Here is a 14,206-nt window from a genome sequence, read left to right on the forward strand (position 1 = left end):
GAAAAACGTTCTTATTTCAACCCAAGTGGGTTATGGTCTTATTAAAGTAACACCACACAAAAACTGTCAGTGCAGCAACTCTCCTGCAACGTAAACAGTAGTCTTCAGTGAACTTATATATATATATATTGTATGTATAAACAATAATTCACAGTCACAAAACATCGGACTGAAAGGAGGCATTCTATCAAATAATGCCTTCTCAACTGTTGTTGAGCTCTATTTTCCCCAAATCAAAAGAAATGCCAGAAAATTGTCAGAAAATTGTCAGAAAATTGTCAGAAAATTATCAGAAAATTATCTCCAGATAAATCATGAGTACTTATAAAAGTCCTCAGGAGATTCTTAATCTTCTGTTTGCATGCTGCAACGCAAATGCATGCCCTTCTATGAAAACTCATAGAAGTCTTAAGAAAATTGTGGGATAAATTCCCATGCGTAAACTACACATAGACAAAAACCCACTAACATTAAACACAACTTCAGATCATCTGCATGTGGGTTTGTGTATCACTGCAAATGTGTAAATTACTTCTCCTCAACCTACACTAACCAAACTCAATTGGTGCATTTCAGATGAACTCACAACCTAAATGGTATCAAAACTGATCACAAATGTACACATTTTCAATGTGAATAGGCTAGTATGCACTCAGAGTTCTTCTTTTCTAAAAAGATTGTACAACGGGTTTGTTACTCCTGCATACAATCCGAGTCAAATACAGTATTACAAAAATAATCTGCAAATTAAATGGTGAATTAACCCAATTTAAAACTTCTATGATTCTATGCCCTCATTCAGGGCTTAGAATGATAGAACAAACTATATTTCTCCATTTTTTCTGTTTTTTCCAAAAGGGGAGCTGAACACCCCCCTTCTTCCCAACAAACACAAAGAGTTCTTCTTCAGACACAGAGCCTTGCAGCCGCTCGTAAAGCGCTGCACCCACTGCTGGAGCACGCTTTCACACACACACAGACAAACTCATGCTGCAGCCTGCAGCAGCCCCCACTTCTCCCAAAATCCATCCTCTCCTCACAAGTTCGCAATTTTCTTGTTTCTTCTTCTAGTCTTAAATTAGTCCATTTACTTCTTTTTAAGTTCCCTATATTATTATTTTGCAAGATTTGTCTCCATTTTCTTAAGTTTGAGGACGTCTCCCCATCAATTAAGCATCTTTTGAGATTCTTTAAGCATAAATTTCAGCTTAACCACGCCTCTGCTATTTTTCGTCAGTTATTTTCTTTCTTAAGTTTCTCTCAGAACACAAGTTTCCTTTTTCAACAGTTTGGTTTTAGCCTAATATTTTAGTGAACAATTTAAATTTTTCCCCTCAATTTTGGAAACCCCACATTGAACAGACATAAACATCAGACAAACATTAGACAAACATTAGACAAACATAAAACACAACCATTAAAAATCATTTCCAAGAAACCTCTCCTCGTTATCCTGTACTTTTAAAGTCCCAGACTTCAAAAGCCGGTCCCCGACCGAGTTAGATGTTGGTCTTACGCACTGCTCTTTAGGCAGTATTTTTAGAGGCCCCTATGCCTCATAAAAATCAGGTCCCCGACCCGCCGCCAAACACCGTTTTCGCTAACCTCTTGTTAGTATACACAGAAATTTCACTCAAAAGAGGTCTCTCACCAGTCTCCTAGTGCCCTTCCCTGGCTGGGAAATCTCGTCGTCTGGACTCTGGAACAGCGCAGATCAATCTGGCCCCGTCCCTGAAGTCAGAACGCTGTCGACAGATTTTGATCGCCTGTTGAATCTTACGCCACCCCAATCGTCGCAGCTCGAGAGATTCCCGGTCTTTCGGCACCAAAATGTTAGGTTAAAAAGTCATCACAATATTAATAACTTTAGAAAAAGACACCGGAAACTGTCAGAAATGATTTTTAAAGGCCTTCTGCGCAGAAGTGAAGCAAAGTCGGAGCCCTGTCGAGCAACACGGCTCTCTCTCTGTGGCTTTCGACGGAATGCTTGCTGGGTCCTTCTTAGCAGGAGGTATTTATTGAAAAACTGACAGGCGTTGGCTATGTTAAGACAACCAATGGTAGACAGTGGATGGACAATTGACAAAAACAGATGGTCACACACATGTCTTTTCAGTTAACGAGGCTTAGTATGAAGAAACAAACAGACATCCTTAAAACACAAAGAGTCAAGAGGTCAACTAAAATAGGACCTCTTGTTGGAGGTTTGAACAGATGGTTTTTAAAAACACTGGGTTATTTACAAACCAGAAGTCAGCAGGCCAAACTTCATGGGGGTCTCGTGTTATCAGATGGTCCAACTAAACCTAGCTAACCTTTAAGCCAGCTTAACGTCTTGAAACAACATGAAGGGTCAATAAATGAGCTCCTTCTGGACAAACAAGAAACTCTGTAAGGCTTTGCACAGATGTGTCTAAAGACACTGCTCAGCTGTTAACAAAGCCATAAATACCTAAATACCATCAGGGAATGGCCTGCCTGTAACTTCTGTTAACAATTGTAAACTTGTGAAAAACGCAGCAGTCAACTTCTCTGAGCTTACGTAATTCTGTTCATAATGACAATCTTAATTCAAAAGAGTTGATTAACCTCACACTAACCCAGAACGGACTGATACTTGGATCACAGCAGGTTTGTGTCCAAATGAAAAGTGACTGAATGATGATGAAGCAGCAGGAAGTTGAGACGATAAACACACCTGAACCCCCGATCAGAGGAGTGGACTATGGAGCAAGTTCAACACGGCCAGACTTTCAGAAGCTGGACTGACAAAAGCTGAACTAGAATCAGAAATCCTGGAGGCAGAGCCGGATTAAATAAATGGACTACACTAGGCAGACTGTGATTTTTGGGCCCCCCTCCATCGATGTTATTTATTAATTGAAATCTTAAACTTACCAAAGTTACTAATAAAAGTTAATTCACATTTTACATATCATAGTCATAGTCAAGTTGGTTCTTTGTATTCCAAAATAAGTCATGTGTTGTATATTAAACAGTCTATCAGACTATTTTTTGGATTTTTATTATTTATACGTTAGTACACCGCTCTATTAAATGCTATTAAATTATCCGTATCTTATCGATTGCGAGTATCATTGTTAAGGTATTAGTGCCATTAAATCACCAATAGGTGTCAGCATTGCTATGTAAACAGAGTAAAATAAGATAAATGTTTTAAGCTATTGCATTTTGCAGAAAATCTTAATTAAATGTGTTGATTAAATTGAATAGTTAAATAAGAAGTCAAATCTACAAAGACCAATAAAATTTGCAGTAAGACAAAGTGTGCTGTAGTATGTATGTCTGTATGTATGTGTATATGTATCGTATGTGTATATATATGTATGCACACTAAATATAGTAATAATGCACATATATATATGCCTTAGGGTTTTACCGGCATGGTATCAACCATTAATATGTGTGCAGACAAAAAAAAACACATGCCTAGTTTGCCTTTGCGTTAATCCGGCTCTGCCTGGAGGTCATGATGGTGCTTGTAAACTTCCTTTGTTAAGCAGCTTTTCCTCTTCAGACTCTTGAACAGTTGAACATGAACCCTCAGCAGAGACCAGTTCAGAGCCGTTGATCCAACACTGAGTTCTGGTCAAAAGCTTCAGATTAATAATCAATGACAGATCAATGTGTTCATCAGTTAAATGTCTCCAGATCGACAGGATATTCTGGTTCAGTTTTACAGTTTAAACACCAACATTTCATTGTATCGTCTCAACACGCAGCTCACTGCCGTTTCCATCCAGAGTCAGTGATTTACTAAAGCAGGTTTTCATCTGGTCAAACATGTTGGTGATTAATGACTGAAGACACCAAGTGTTGGTTTTCAATCATCTCCCTGTCTGAAACTCAGGGGAAGAAAACACAGCAGAAAGGATCAAAGATATGTGTGATCAGGGAGGAGGTGACCCGTCATGAAGCTGACATGTAGAAGGTCACATACAGCAGCTTCAACCTCTGGATGAAGTTCTCTGGAATTTCAGGAAGGGAGAGGGGCAGCTGATCCAGCTGATCCAGCTGTTGAAACTACTGATGGAAGATCTCACAGAAGCCCAGAAAAGTCTGTTAGAAAATCACATTTGAGCTGATTCATCTTCAGATATAAACTGTCTTTTCTTCCTGTTTACAACCTTAGAAGAGTTAGAAATTAAAAACTAACAAACTAACAAAACATAATGAATAAAATAAACTGATTCTTCTGAGGGGTTTTGAATGAATTCTTCAGATCTTCAGTCAGAACATTGACAAAATAAACAATATATGAGAAACTTTAGATGTTAAAAAAATATTTCCTTAAATGTTTGTGATTGAAATTAATTTGTTACATCTTTGGAGGATTACAACTGGATGAATCTGGATGAATCTGCTCACAGCACTGCACTGCCCCCCTCTCCAGCTACCCCCACAGCAGGTCACAGTCATCACTGCCACCCCCACCAGATAATTTCTCCATAAAGCCAGCTACATCTGGCGTCACCCACACACCAGATCCTCAACTGATTCATCCCCTGGTCACCACCCGTTTTCCCCGTCAGATCCACAGACCCACTGGTTTTAACAGAGACAATCTTGTTTTTATCAACCCGGTACGTTGTGGTCGTGAGCGCGCATTCAGCACAGACATTAACTTGGCTGTGTTGAACGTGCGCTCTCTTTTAAACAAAACCTTTATTTTATACGATCTTATTGTAAATCATAAACTTGATGGTATTCTTTTAACAGAGACATGGCTTGGCACGGACGCTGCATTTTCCCTCATCCAGGCTTCTCCACCAAATTTAAATTTTTTATTTACTACACGGGGTGTTAGAAAGGGAGGCGGCACAGCTTCAATTTTTAAAAACACATTAGCTGCAAAGGAGGTCTCTTTTAACAACTAATTTGAACACCTTGCCTTTGTTTTTAGCAGTCCTCCTATTCTTTGTTTAACTGTTTATAGACCACCCCATCACTCCACTGTTTTTATCAGTGAATTTTCTGAGCTTTTATCAATCATACATACCACTTACAACAGAAATTTAATAACTGGTGATTTTAATCTACACATTGACAATACCTCCGACCCACTGTCGAGAGAATTTTTAAACCTTTTAAACTGCATGGATTTTACCCAACGTGTCACACAGCCGACTCACAACAGAGGACACACCCTGGACCTGGTCATAACCTATGGCCTGTCCACCGGTGTGTCCTCTGTTGTCGACCTGGCTGTGTATGACCATTACTGCGTGTTTTAATCTTAATCAGTCTTAATCATCAGGAAGCCTCGATGAGAACGGTGAGGAAACACTACCTAACTTCTGAAGTGGCTGCAAATTTTATTGAGATTTTACAGAGCACTCCTGCTGATGTTTTACCTGCATCATGTGATTTTATTGTTGATAATTTTAACAGGAAACTGGAATCCACTCTGCACTCAGTTGCTCCGCTTTTAACAAAAAACATAAAAACTAAGCCTACACCCCCATGGAGAACTGAGGAAGTCAAAAAATCAAAAAGAAAATGCAGGAGTGCTGAGAGAAGGTGGAGAAAAAGTAAACTTACAATACATTATCAAATATTTCGTGAACAACTCAAATCCTAAAATAAAACCGTCAAACAGGCAAGAATTGCTCATTTCTCAAAACTCATTACAGACAATAAAAACAATCCTAAATTTATTTTCTCCACCTTCGATCTTTTAACCAATGTATTTTTTTTAAAGAAATCCTCAGAACCACCAACAGACAATCTTTGTGAGGATTTTGCAGACCACTTTGGATGCTGGTTGATGCGAGGACCCTTGGTCGAGTTTTCTCCCAGGTAAACCCAACAACCTGCCTTTTAGACCCTATTCCCACATCACTTTTAAAGACATTTTATGAATTCTTTGAGGAACAGATTTTAAATATAGTAAATTACTTTCTTCAGACGGGTGTCTTCCCTGCTGCCTTTAAAATGGCAGTGGTGAAGCCCCTTCTGAAGAAGAGCAATTTTGATCACAGCATTTTTAATAACTACAGTCCTGTATCCAACTTACCCTTTTTAAGTAAGATTTTAGAAAAGCTGGTTTTCAACCAAGTACATTATTTTTTAATAAGAAACAATATTTTAGAGAAATTTCAGTCTGGCTTTAGGAGAAACCACAGTACCGAGACAGCCCTTTTAAAGATTTTAAATGACATCAGGTGCAATTTAGATAACCGCAAACTGACAGTCTTGGGCCCAATCTCAATACTCCCCCTACTTTTCTTCACTCGCCCTTCTTTTCTCCACTCGCCCTTCTTTTCTTCCCTAACCCCTAAAAAAGAAGGGGGAGATTTTAGGGCACTTGAGATCTAGGGCACTTGGCCCAGGTGCCTGTCCCATTTCTCCTACTCCCCCTCGTTTTCATCCCTAACCTGATCAGGAAGCTGAGAGCCAAAAGCTGTTTTAATTTCAGCTGTAGCGCTGTTAATATGGCACTTTATTAAGTTTTAATATTTTTTCAGGCATAAAGGTAACCTTAAGATCCGCAACCGGCGCTCAGTTTATCCAAATAACGCCTGTTAAGAAATTTGACCCGATGTTTTCGGAGATGAGAAGAGCCGCCGCCCCCGGGGAGCAGCAGCAGCTCACAGCCCGAGAAGAGACGTGTCCGCCGGGTCAAGCTGCTGCGTCGCCCCGGGAGAGAAACTCTCTCCCGGGACGCAGCTCTGTTGAGAATTACGCTGGCTGAAATAAATCATTTAGGAAGATGTTGGATTAATAGATGAAATCTAACAGTTGTAGCTACGCCTGTTAAGAAATTTGCTCCGAAATTTAGAGATTTCTGTCTGCCGGATCCGGAGTTTAGGTCCGCGTTAAATCGACGCAGAGCCTACGGCGTAGGATACGGCGTACGGCGCGCGTCGCTGCGTACATCGACGCAGACCTTACGGCGTAGGGTACGTAACCTACGCCGTAGGCTCTGTGTTGGTGTAACGCGGAACCATAAATCCCTTAATTCTGGCGTGATCTTCTACAACTTTATCTGAAAGTGTGTAAATTACCCAGATAACAGCTGGATTACTTTGTGGTTTCTGAAGACTATTATATCAGAAACATCCAAAACAAATCTGATGAGTCACAGGATTATTTCTCTCTATTTCTCTGAGACGAGTCTGCCTGTTTGCCTTCGGTCGGCGAGTCAAATCGACGCAGAGCCTACGGCAAAAGCATTCTGGGAAATGTTCATACCCCCTCGCTCGCCAAGTCAGCATCTGAAATCCCTCGATTTGAAGGGGCTATTCTCAGCCCCTAGCCCTCGTTATGCCCCCTCCCCCTAGGTGAAAAGAGGAATTGGGACACCACTACCTTCACGGGAACGCGCAAAAGTTAGGGGTAGTGAAGAAAACGAGGGCGAGGGGGAGTATTGGGACGCAGCCTTGGTTCTACTGGACCTTAGTGCCGCCTTCGATACAGTAGACCATCACATTTTATTAAACAGACTGAAGCACCTGGTGGGCCTCTCTGGTACTGTTTTTAACTGTTTCCGCTCCTATCTCACAGATCGATCTTTCTTTGTAAGTTTGGATACATGTTCCTCCAGAATGCATGAAATAAAGTGTGGGGTCCCCCAAGGGTCAATTTTAGGTCCGCTCCTTTTTAACCTTTACATGCTTCCCTTGGGGGACGTCATCAGGAGACACGGCATCAGCTTCCACAGCTACGCTGACGACACACAGCTGTACATCGCCGTGTCTCCTGATGACACAGGGCCACTTGACGCCCTTTTTAACTGTATTTTAGATATTAAGTCATGGATGGCAGATAATTTCCTACAGCTCAACCAGGACAAAACAGAGGTTTTAGTTATTGGTCCTGAAGGCCAGAGAGAGAAACTTTTACCAAAACTACAAGATTTTAAACCTTCGCAATGTGTAAAGAACCTGGGTGTTATTTTTGACTCTGAGCTCACTTTTATTCCACACATAAAGAATATTACGAAGATAGGTTTTTACCATCTTAAGAATATAGCCAGAGTCCGCCCGTTTCTCTCTCAGGCCAGCACGGAGGTGCTGATGCATGCTTTTATCTCTAGTCGTTTAGATTATTGTAATGTAACTAAAAAGAGTATTAAGAACCTACAATTATTACAGAATTCAGCCGCTCGCGTGCTGACGAGGACCAGAGGGCGGGAGCACATTACACATGTGTTAAAATCGCTGCATTGGCTCCCCGTCCGCTTCAGGATTGATTTTAAGGTTCTTTTACTGGTTTTTAAGTGTCTTAACGGTCTTGGGCCATCTTATTTATCTGACCTGCTTTTACCGTATCAACCCTCACGGACCCTGAGGTCCTCTGGTGCCGGCCTTTTAACCATTCCCCGAACCGGGACCAAAACGCACGGTGAGGCTTCATTCAGCCATTATGGCCCTTATCTATGGAACAGCCTGCCAGAGAACCTCAGGGCCGCAGAGAACGTTGATGTAGCAAGGCTAGTGCTACGGGGGCCCGACCGACAGGATGGAGAGGACACGGAGTTCAGTGCAGAACCCTTTTTTATTAGCAATCACCAGACACCAACACAGGACACACGTGCTTCAGATCCTCATGCCAGCAGCAGCCGCCTCAGTCTGACTCCTCAGTCCTCTTTATCAAGGTTGGCAGGGTGATGAGGTTGACGGGCCACACCTGTGCCCCGTCAGTCTGAGTGGCTGCAGCTCCTCCACTCTGCCACAGTTGATATTTTTAAAAGGAGGCTCAAGATACACCTTTTTAGTTTGGCTTTTATCTGATCTCATTTACCTAGTCTTTTCAGCTATTTATTATGTTTATTTATTTAGCTCTTTTATTATCTTTAAACCTTTAATCCATTTTTAACGACTTTCATTTTATTTTATGTTATTTATTATTCATCTTAAGTTTTGTATAGATTTCTCTAAACATTTTATACTTTTAGGCATTTTTTACTTTCTTTTTATCTTTTAGTTTTTAGCTCCAGTGTTTCCTCAGGGGGGTCGTCCACACTGGGAGGTGTGCCTGCTCCGCCCATGGGGGTGTCGTCATGGGCGTCCCTCAGGCCTGGGTGGCTGGGGGTGGGCTCCACCTTCTGTGTGGGGTCTGCCCCAGTCTGTCCGGGTTGGGGGGGGTCTCTGTGGCGATGCTCCTTGTGGTCGTGGTCGGTGATGCCTCTCGGTGTGGACGGCCACCCATAGGTAGTGTTTTCCTCACCTGGATCGTTAGTGCTAAGCCATGTCACCAGTCCACTTACTGTGTGTGTGTGTGTGTGTGTGTGTGTGTGTGTGTGTGTGTGTGTGTGTGTGTGTGTGTGTGTGTGTGTGTGTGTGTGTGTGTGTGTGTGTGTGTGTGTGTGTGTGTGTGTGTGTGCACATGTGTATGAACGTGAGTGAGTGTGTGTGTGTATGCGTGGGGGGTGGGGTTTGGGGTCGTATGGGATGTTTTAAATTGTGTTTTCTGATTGTCATTTTATTCTGCATGTAAAGCACCGTGTGTTGCAATTCTTAAATGTATGATATGGTGCTATATAAATAAATAAAGTTTAAGTTTAAGTAGAAACATCTCCATGAACTGACCTCAGAGTCTCCAGTCTACAGTTTGGACTCTCTAGTCCATCAGACAGAAGCTTCACTCCTGAATCCTCCAGGTGGCTCTGACTCAGGTCCAGTTCTGTTAGATTAGAGGGGTCGGACTTCAGAGCGGACGCAATAACTTCATAGTGAGTCTCTGAGAGTTCACAATCAACGAATCTGTGATGAGAGAAAATATGATTTAAGTTCTAATAAAATCTGTTATAAACTCAGAGTGAACATATCTGATGACAAAACAAACAGATGTCTCATCTGAGGACGTCTGCACACTTTGAATCTGCAGATGAAGGAGGGAACATGGCGTTACATTCTGGCTTCATTAATGTATATGGCCTGTCAGTCATCTGATCCCCCAGTCACACTAAAACATCGGATTTAGGAAAAACAATCTTTACCTTTCAATATTTTTCACTATGAACATCTTGAATGAAAATGAACAAGTGTGGAGCTGAACTTTCCTGAAGTATTCAGCTAAAGGATCTTTTAAAATGTATTTACAGTTTTATTGACTCCTTTTTGTTGTTGCTTTTTGTATTTTGTTTTCAGGTCTCCCTAAATAATTTTTCACACTATATTCCATTAAATTCTAATTACATTAATTTGAAAAGGATTTTTTAACTCTCTCCAGATTTATGTTCAACCATAATGGCTTCTCGATTACTATTGCTGATTTCTTATCTTCTTGGCATTAAGTTAACACACACCTGATTGCTCCAGACCAGCAAACGACCAAAACATCTGCAATTATACTACAGTTCACCTGCTGAAGATCAGTTCATCAATGACTGATGATTATTGATCTTTAATCAATAATACCCAGATGAAATAAATTATATTTTCTTGTTCATTTGAGGTTTGATTTATCCAATAATATTAGATAATGTTATTACATTTTGTGTAAATACAAGATTGAAGAGGGGAACAACTTTTTCACATGCCGGTATCCAGGAATATTCAGATGAAGAATGAAATATTTGTAAAGTGCAGTGCAGATGTTAGAGGGCTGCAAGTGTACTAAAGGAACTGTGGTGTTGAACCCGATAATCTGTTGGTGTTGCCTGTAAAGTCCCTCTTATCCGACCACTATTTAATAACCTTTGAATTTAATATTGTCGATGTTGAAGCGCAAAATAGGAGGTATTATTTTTCAAATGTTTGTCCGATGAAGCTATTGCTATATTTAGGGAAGCCATTGCTCATCGCCAGTGACCTGGGTTCTACCTCAGCAGATGTTGATTTCCTTGCTACTAACACTGCTGATTTGCTGCACTCAGCTTTAGATGCAGTTGCTCCTTTGAGAAGGAGGATGTCTACATGAATAGCTTTCCCCAGCTCCTCCCATAGCATGGGCCAGAGGATGCATGACTTCAATCATGCAAATGCTCTGATAATTTTCAGAGCATTTGTGTTTCTCTCCAGGACGAAACGGAAATTGAAAGCTTTTGGGCTGAAGTGTAAACTCGGAAACATAAGGTAAACATTTGTGGCTTGGATACATCTGTTGCATGCATACTGTATATTGTGTCATGCATGTTGCAAATAATGCATGTTTTTATCTGAACTTTGTTAATCGATCAACATCCATTATAATTAGAGTATTAATCAATCAGAAATCAAGGAATTTTTTCCATTGTGTTTGTAGCAAACCCATTTGGTTTTTGTGCTTGTGGTTTTGTTTTGTGGGTTAAGTATATATATATATATATATATATATATATATATATATATATATATATATATATATATATATATATATATATATATATATATATATATATATATTGACTTGAGGTGACCCAGAATAAACAAACCAAATACAAAAGTTCTCATTTTGATGACAAAAACAATATTTAAGGAACTAAACTGTTAATCTGCACTAACTGGCTGTGTTGTTGATCACATTTGGACTCACTGAACTTCTCTGCGGTCCTTCATAGCTTCATAGAAGAGTCTCTGTCGAACCCCTTCTCTTAAGTCGTGCTCCTCCATGCCCAACTGAACCAGAACCGTCTCTGAAAAATAGATCAACAATAACAATAAAAACAAAAACACTCATGAAACTGACCTGAAAATTAATAATAATATGACTTTTGTGACGTGTCTTCAATCTTTAATCTTCAGTCAAAATCAGGGTTAAAACACTGAACACTGAACATGAAGTAGACATTTCATATATATACTGATATATATACTGTATATTCACACATGCAGAAATCCATATGTACAGTATGATTAAGTCAATGCCAAATGTATTGATCTTGATGATGTCCCGTGTTCTCGCAGTAGATTAACAGGGACGAATTTGACTTGTTTCAGAATTGCAACCACAGAAACAAAAACAGCAACTGAGGAAGACGGTTCAGACACAGAGATGGTTTTAGAAATGATGGTGAGAAAATAAGAGTTTAACTGATAAAAATTATTGTATCCTTGTCAGAGATAAAAGATAAACTAATGGATTATTTCTTAGTTACAGATTCTGTGCTTTTATTCTCAGATTTTGAGTTTGATTCAGGTTACATCTGGCGTTGAGTTGACAACAGAAGTGATGAGGAGGGACCGTGCGTTCCCTCATTTCTTTCATGAGGGTAGATCAACTCACTTGGTGCAGCTTTACTGCCCCCGTTTTATTGGAGTATGAATTTAATTCTGTCTTCACATTACACATCGCTCCTTTAACAAAGGCAAGAAAGTACGAGCGTGACCAACCTAACGGCATTACTAACAAACATCTGGAACTTATTGCTCTGGACAACCAGTATTTTACAGCTGTTATAGATGTTGGGTTTTACAGATCTGTGAACTACATTGAGCCTCACAACACAATTCCCAGTTGGTGTTTCCAGACGTGGCGTTACCTGCAAGTTATCATCTGTAATAACATAGATGGACTCCAGGTTTTTGAAATTATCACTTTCAATAGGTTACTGCAAGACTGTGTGAATGAGAGGAAGCCCATTAACTTGGAATGAACTATTAGTACTATTTGTGCTCTTTAAGATTAAAAATAAATACAGCTGACATGGTAAGAGCATTTCAATTCTACTACGTCAGTTTTAATGTCAGTATCAAATATCACAGCAGAAGTTTAGCTGCATATATCAGTACTGGTGTCGACAATCTGGAAACTTCATTTAAAGTACCAACATATCAGATATCAGCAAATATTCAACATCCTGCATCCTTCGTATTTACACACACAAATCAAGAAACAATATATTTACCTTCTTCTATTTTTTTCCTCCTCTCCCTTTCTTTCCTCCTTTTCCTGCGTTCCTGCACCCTTTTCCTGTATTTGTGTAGCTTGTAACCAACGACTCCAGAAACCAAGATCACCAGCAGGACACCCACCACCACTCCTACAATAACTCCAGTCCAGTCTGCAACAGAAAAACACAACAAGAATTAAAATGACAGTTTTTGTGTTTTTGATGTCAGTGATTTGAACCTGAGTCTCAACAGATCACAGCACACATGAACTTTTACAACTCTCTGTTACTGTTTGTAGGTGCAGTTTCTTAAATCTGTTTTATTGTTTTATGACCAGTTCTTGAGCTAAAGTCAGTGACACGAGAGTTCTTTGAAGGTTTCAACTATTTACTGAAATAAGTAATTCAGAATAATTTAGCAACATTAAAAGTCTCCATCTATAGCAGGAGAAGGAAGCAGTTGTGTGACGTCACGGTCAAAGAATGTTGCTCTGACGATCTACGTCACCAACAACTTACTGCTGCCGCAGATTGATGTCATGCAGATGTTCATACAATCAGTTCAACTTTTGACATGAACATAACCAAATAGGCAGCACTCTTTCCTTTTAAATATTCAAATTAAACATTACACATGACCAAAACTAAACTAAACTTATTTTCATTCTGGCTCTAACACTGTGTGACCACAGACTTTTAACCGTCTTACCTTTTGGTACGTGTACGTGAAGAAAGGTGTATTTCACATACGTTTCCTCTTCATCACTGAGTTCACATTTGTATGTTCCTGTCTGGTCTGAAGATAAATCCTTCAGAGTGAGACTTCCTGTCCTTGATACATTCATCACGTGCTGCTTCCACCTCTCTGTTATGTACCGGCCTTCATCTCCGCTCTGTGTCAGGATGAACTCTTTGTGGTTAAATGTCCAGGTTAGATACCGGTACCTTATTGGATAATTGGCGGTTGGGCAGGAGATGAATGTTTCGGTGTCTGATGATCCACTTATAACAGCTGAAATCACAGTAAACATGACATGGAATGATGGAAACCCAAAACACCTCAAACTGAAAAGAAAACTGAACATCAGTTGTAAAGGACAAAAGCTTTCGTAGACAACATGAACATAAGGTGACATAAGGTCTTTGTGGCACTGAGAGCCACCACATAAACATTTAAATGTAATGTTTTACCTGGTTGAAGTAAAGTGGATATCCTGCTGTTTGCTGGAGTGCTGACGGTGCAGATGTAGTCCAGGTCAGTGTCTCCGTCTGAAAGTATCAGAGAGCTGCTGGAGGATTGGTGGTCCAGGTGAGTCCAGGTTCAGGATAGATCCCCTCTGAGCTGCAGGTGATTTCATTTTGTACCTTTTCAATGTTGATGTGCTGGACTGGAGCTGGAGGACAAATATGCAGTTGTTAATGTTGTTC

The 14,206-nt window shown here is 40.2% G+C and overlaps 1 protein-coding gene across 1 annotated transcript in view; it reads right to left on the minus strand.

Annotated features, from left to right (window-relative positions):
- LOC133419258 (ribonuclease inhibitor-like) overlaps positions 1 to 13,787 on the minus strand; it is a 29,693-nt gene extending 15,906 nt beyond the window's left edge. The window contains exons 1-4 of the mRNA XM_061708327.1: positions 13,488 to 13,787; positions 12,794 to 12,949; positions 11,482 to 11,581; positions 9,555 to 9,728 (exon numbers count right to left, since the gene is read on the minus strand). Coding sequence (XP_061564311.1) covers positions 9,555 to 9,728; positions 11,482 to 11,581; positions 12,794 to 12,949; positions 13,488 to 13,623 — 566 coding nt within the window. The 5' untranslated portion in view covers positions 13,624 to 13,787. The remainder of the gene's footprint in view (positions 1 to 9,554; positions 9,729 to 11,481; positions 11,582 to 12,793; positions 12,950 to 13,487) is intronic.
- Between the last annotated feature and the right edge of the window lie 419 nt (positions 13,788 to 14,206).

This window comes from Cololabis saira, chromosome 19, assembly GCF_033807715.1.
Source record: "Cololabis saira isolate AMF1-May2022 chromosome 19, fColSai1.1, whole genome shotgun sequence".
Lineage (NCBI taxonomy): Eukaryota > Metazoa > Chordata > Actinopteri > Beloniformes > Belonidae > Cololabis > Cololabis saira.